Source organism: Echinops telfairi, unplaced genomic scaffold (assembly GCF_000313985.2).
Source record: "Echinops telfairi isolate 266 unplaced genomic scaffold, ASM31398v2 ScPeMD7_9;HRSCAF=40, whole genome shotgun sequence".
NCBI classification, from domain to species: Eukaryota; Metazoa; Chordata; class Mammalia; order Afrosoricida; family Tenrecidae; genus Echinops; species Echinops telfairi.
The window spans coordinates 43,478,215-43,484,250 of NW_022103906.1; the positions used below are offsets into that span (position 1 = coordinate 43,478,215).

The 6,036-nt window shown below is 42.8% G+C and overlaps 1 protein-coding gene across 1 annotated transcript in view; it reads left to right on the plus strand.

Moving 5' to 3' along the window:
- GSR (glutathione-disulfide reductase) overlaps nucleotides 1-5,678 on the plus strand; it is a gene marked incomplete at its 5' end in the record, with an annotated part of 46,339 nt that extends 40,661 nt beyond the window's left edge. Inside the window, 3 exons of the mRNA XM_045286886.1 lie at nucleotides 983-1,114; nucleotides 2,006-2,139; nucleotides 4,711-5,678. Coding sequence (XP_045142821.1) covers nucleotides 983-1,114; nucleotides 2,006-2,139; nucleotides 4,711-4,860 — 416 coding nt within the window. The remainder of the gene's footprint in view (nucleotides 1-982; nucleotides 1,115-2,005; nucleotides 2,140-4,710) is intronic.
- Nucleotides 5,679-6,036: the final 358 nt, after the last annotated feature.

Here is a 6,036-nt window from a genome sequence, read left to right on the forward strand (position 1 = left end):
AAAAAGAAAGCTGATGGTGCCCAGCTATCAAAAGATATAGTGTCTGGTGTCTTAAAGGCTTGAAGGTAAACAAGCGGCCATCTAGCACAGAAGCCACAAAGCATACATGGAAGAAGCATACCAGCCTATGCAATCACGAGGTGTCAAAGGGATCAGGTATCAGGCATCACCAGAACAAAAAAATATATCATTGTGAATGAGGAGGCGGTGCGGAGTGGAGACCCAAAGCCCATTTGTAGGCCACTGGACATCCCTTACAGAAGGGTCTCATGGAGGAGACGAGCCACTCAGGGTGCAATGCAGCAGCGATGAAACATACAACTTTCCTCTAGTTCCTAAATGCTTCCTCCCCCCCATCATGATCCCAATTCTATCTTACAAATCTGGCTAGACCAGAAGATGTACACTGGTACAGGTAGGAGCTAGAAACAAAGGGAATCCAGGACGGATGATCCCTTCAGGACCAATGGTGAGAGTAGCAGTACCAGGAGGGTGGGTTGGAAAGAGGGAACCGATTACAAGGATCTACATATAACCTCCTCCCTGGGAGATGGACAACAGAAAAGTGGGTGAAGGGAGACGTCAGACAGTGCAAGATATGACATAATAGTAACTTATAAATTATCAAGGGTTCATGAGGGAGGGGGAAAAATGAGGAGCTGATGTCAGGGGCTTAAGTGGAGAGCAAATGTTTTGAGAATGATGAGGGCAGTGAATGTACAAATGTGCTTTACACAATTGATGTATGTATGGATTGTGATAAGAGTTGTATGAGCCCCTAATAAAATGATTTAAAAAAAAAAGAATTCAGATAAACCAAAGTTTTGAATGTTTAAGGCATTAATGTATCTGCAGTATAAGTAAGATGTTACAATGAACACTAGTATAAGACTATGTCAGAACTAGTTCTAACTAGATAGAACAATTTTGATGTGTTAAAATGAACCGTAAGATAAACACTGATTTTAAAATATCTTTCCAGTTGCAATTGCTGCTGGCCGAAAACTTGCCCATAGACTTTTTGAATGCAAACCAGATTCCAAGTTAGACTATGACAACATCCCCACTGTGGTCTTTAGTCACCCCCCGATTGGAACAGTGGGACTCACAGAAGGTAGGTGTTTTTAAAAGGTCACTTAACATTTTCTTTTCTACTCCCTCTGTCCGCTGGGTCAGTCTCAGAGTCTCCTACGTTGTATTCCTTTTTGGGTAGACCCTGCTCCCAGTTCTCATTTTCTCTCCAATCGCTAATACTTAAAAAGTATTCCATTTTACTCTTGGTCTTTTAAATTTTATTTTTAATTTTCAAAAACTAAATTTCAGTAGAACGAAGGACTCCTGTATACTCTTCACATTTTTGCTTTATTCTTCTCCCTCCTCTCCACACACTCTTCAGTGTTTATTTCCTTATAACAAGGTCATGACCTTACATTAGCACAGTACAGCTTCCAAATGGGGATATTTAAAATGATCCAGCATGATATAAACTATAAACCTTATTCACATTTGGCTTATCTCAACCATGTCCTTGTAAACATTTGTTTCGTAGTCTAGTATCCAATTGCTTACTGGGTGGCACAAATGGTTTGTGCTCAGCTGCAAACTGAAAGTTGGTTGTTTAAACCTAACCAGCAGTGCAGCAGAAGAAGGGCTTGGTGAACCGCTTTAGTAAAGATTAGCCAGGAAAACCCTGTGGAGCTCAGTTCTACTCTGTATCTCATTGGGTTACCGGGAATCGCAATCAGATCAATTGAAGGCAAGTGCTTTGTATATAGTTTTTAATGTATTTTCAGCCTCTTTTGATCTAGAGACAGCATTCCTGAATGACATCAACATTTATTGCCTTTCATGACATCAAGTTACTTTGTAGAATATCCTTGCTTTTGATTTTGGTTTGCATTTCCTCGCGGTTTGATTCAACACAGATTCTGGCCATCTCTTAGCTCTGTGAATGCCCAGTGTAATGTGCAGGTTTTGATAGATGTTTCTTTTATGTGCATTATAGACCAAGCCATTCATAAATACGGAAAAGAAAATGTGAAGACCTACTCCACCATGTTTACCCCCATGTACCATGCAGTTACAAAAAGGAAAACAAAATGTGTGATGAAAATGGTTTGTGCCAACAAAGAAGAAAAGGTAGGGGGCAAACTCAGTAAGCTCGAAGACCCCAAACAAACAAATATGTCGATGCAGATGATGGGGGTCAGAGTAGAGACCCAAAGCCCATCTGTGGATCATTGGACACTCCCGCATAGAAGGGTCCCAAGGAAAGAATGAGACAGACAGGCTGCAGTGCAGCACAGACGGAACACACAACATTCTTCTAGGCTTCCTTCCCCTTCCCCCACCCCCACTATCACGACCCCAGTTCTACCTTACAAATCTGGCTAGACGAGAGCAAGGACACTGGTACAGAGAAGAGCTGTAGACACTTGGGAACCAGGAACAGATGAACCCCTCAGGAACAGCAATGGAAATAGCGATACCGTGAGGGTAGGGGAAGGTGGTGGAGGAGGGGGAGGAAAGGAGGAACCGACTACAGTGACGCATAGCATAATCCCTCCCTTCCAGGGGGACAAACAACAATAATATGGACGAAGGGAGACAGCAGGCGCTGTAAGATATGAAAATAATAATAATTTATTAGGAGTCCAGGAGGGTGGGCGAGGGAGGGGGAAAAAAGAGGAGCTGATACCAAGGGCTCAAACAGAAAATATTTTGAAAATGATGAAGGCAACATATGTACAAATGTGCTTGATGCAATTGATATATGGATTGTTATGAGAGCTGTAAGAGCCACCAATAAAATGATTTATTTATGATAATTTTTAAAAGCTCAATAGTGCCTGGTTGGCATAGAGAGTGGTATTTTGATGGGATGGGGAGAAGGAGAACATGTAGTTAAGCTTTCTGATTCAAATAGTGCAGTTCCTGTTTTATCTGTTGGGATTCTTCAGAAAATTTAAGTTAGAAAGAACATTCACCTGCTATTGAAAGATCAGTACAGGGGAAAGGTGGAAAACTGTCATTGGCCAGCGAACCTACCACTTTTGGCCATAAAACTAATGAAATACTGGTCCATGTAAGGATTTTATGTCAGATAAATGTAACATAGCAAGTCTGTGTGGGAATAGAAGTTTATTTCATGAAAGCTGCTGAAGTGTGTCGTGATCTGTGCTTGATTTAACTTTCTGAGGAACCAGCAGACTGGTTCCATGTGACCGCACCAGTTCGCATTCCCACCAGCTATGTGTGGGAATCCCGGTCCCTCCACATTCCCACCTACACCTGGTGTCGTCTTCTTGGTTCTGAACCCGGGGTTGTGAAGTGGTATCTTATCGCGGTTTTGATTTGCATTTGAACAGGTTTTCTTTCATACTTTTCAAGATAGGTTTTGTTTCTGTATGAGGCCAGGGTACTGTACCTACTACTTGAATTAAATATGAAGGCGAAACAACCCGTGTGCCCTGCAATTGTGGATCTGTGAGGGACACAGGCTTAATTGAGCTTCATGGAAGTTTACAACTTCTTTTATCGAAAAGAGCGTAGTGTGTGTCTGGTTCCGTAGCCCAGACCACAAAAGCTGCAAGGCATCGTCCCCAGCCTTATAGGGTGCAGTGTCACTGAGGGGTGACAGCAGAGAATCAGAGCGAAGGCAAGGAAAGTGTAAAAAAAAGGTTACATTTCTGGTCCTGAAAGATACAAGATCCTCAGCCGCCTACATTTCGGAGCATGAAATCAACAAGGCCCCTCGTTATCTCTTCCAATCAGTTATTTCTTCTGTGTAGTTATTCATTATTTTGATAAGCATTGCCTTACAGTCTCTCAAGACTGAAAACTGGGCCCTTGCCACCACTAGAGGCTTGTGTAAGTTCTCCTGAGATCACAGGAACTAAAGTTCTCACTGCGCTTGATGCATATGTTCATACTTGCTCTAGTTTTTGTTTTTGTTTTGTATTAAGACACAGTAGATTGGTTTTAAACAAATTTTTTTTGTAGCTGCACTTTGTGTCCTCTGATTTTGCTTCTGCAGTGGAATAGTCACCTTGAATGTGTCTGCTGAAAGAGATCATAAACTGATAGTGCTAAGATGTATTGATCCACCGTGCTGGAAAATGAAATTGGAAACGAGCGCCTCTTGATGATCATTCACATAGTCATCTAACATGTATGGATTGAGGCCCCCTAAGTGTGGCCTTTGCTGAGCTGTGGAGAGACAGAGTCGAGGGAACACCAGTGGGGTCGTCATGCCCTGGAGATTAAAGTCTGCCAGGAAATGTGGGCTATAATTGCTGAGCCACACCAATAACTATAGAGTTAGAACTGTGGTAAACCCATGAAGAAGTATGTGTCCTGAGAGATCACGTGGTAGAGAAATTTAGCCAGGAAGGAACAACTATGTAGCTCTGTGAAGAATACTAGGGCCTAACTCTTAACTATGAGGAGCAGAAAGCTGGTGCCCCAGCAGGAGCGGTTTGTGTAACGGAGGAAGCACGGCGGTGCTCAGGGCAGGACAGCCTGCAGAAGGGCTGTGTGAGAGGGGCTGGACATTGGGAGGGACTGCCCATGGCCTCGGAGGCCAGGTGACCTCCTGTTGGCATTAGAAATGTCATCGGGGTTTTTAGGAACTTAAAAATAATCAGGGGCCTGTCATAACTGTGTCCCTGATGGAGAATTTCACCGGGAAACCAACATTGTGTGTTCCAGGTGGTTGGGATCCACATGCAAGGGATCGGCTGTGATGAAATGCTGCAGGGTTTCGCCGTGGCAGTGAAAATGGGGGCCACCAAGGCCGACTTCGACAACACCGTTGCCATTCACCCTACCTCATCTGAGGAGCTGGTCACCCTTCGCTGAAGCCCCCGAGTCTGGCGTGTTGGCCTTTGGACCAGCAGACCTTCTGAAATGAACCAAATAATCCCCCTGCATTACTGTTCCCATGTCATTTTAATCATTCACCCCTTCCAGTACACAATTTCAGTTTAGAGCCTATTTATGTAATTGGCGATGTGTTTTTTTATGCCGAATTCCTTTTCACTTGGTCTCATCTCAGAGTAATTAATATTCAGTGTATTGTGGTTTTGTTTTTGTTAAACTGGTCTGTGTTGGCTGTTTTTTTTTTTTCTTTCTTCCTGTTTCAGCTTCATCCCATGCATAAAACTAAATGAAGTACAATTAATGTATTTGAACAAACATAGCTTGCAGAGGATGACAGCAGCTCTTCATGATTTAAATAATGCATGTGCACAGAACCTTTTTATTTTTCTGAAGCCAGTACTGTGCTCTGCATATTGCAAAGCTGCTTCAAGGATGTGACCTTCCTCTAGAAAGTACTTGACATACAGTATACCAGACCTGCCTCCATGTTTTTATTCTTTCTTTTTTGTCAAATGATTACAAGCTGTTTGTGTTATTTTTAGGAGATGACGTTTTCAAACTTAGAAAAGTTTCAAAGGGGCTAGTTAAAGATCCAATATGTGGATATTTCAGAAATCACCCCAGCTTTCAGAGATGGGTGGAGTCAAGTACTTCCAAACTCCCTTCATGTGCTGAGTGTATAGTTCCATGAATAACTGCGATGTTTGTGTAAGTTCTTGTCATTTAATTTGTTTCTGAAGACTTCCAAAATTTTAGAAATAAATCACAGCCTTTGTAGCTTATAAAATTTGCTATTATGAATGTGTACGTTGCCATTTATTCTCTAAGATTATTTCACATAGGAGGCTCGGATCCCAACAATGAACTGCCTTGTAGCAGTTGTTAGGTGCAATCGGTTCTAATGCATAGTGACCCCGTGCACAACAGAATGAAACTGCCCTGTCGTGTCCCGTCCACCCCCATGCACAGCAGAATGAAACACTGACCTGTCGTGTCCCGTCCACCCCTGTGCACAGCAGAATGAAACACTGACCTGTCGTGTCCCGTCCACCCCCGTGCACAGCAGAATGAAACACTGACCTGTTGTGCACCATCCTCACTGTTGACATGTTTGAGCCCATGGTTGTGGTCACTTTGTCCATCTATCTCATTGAT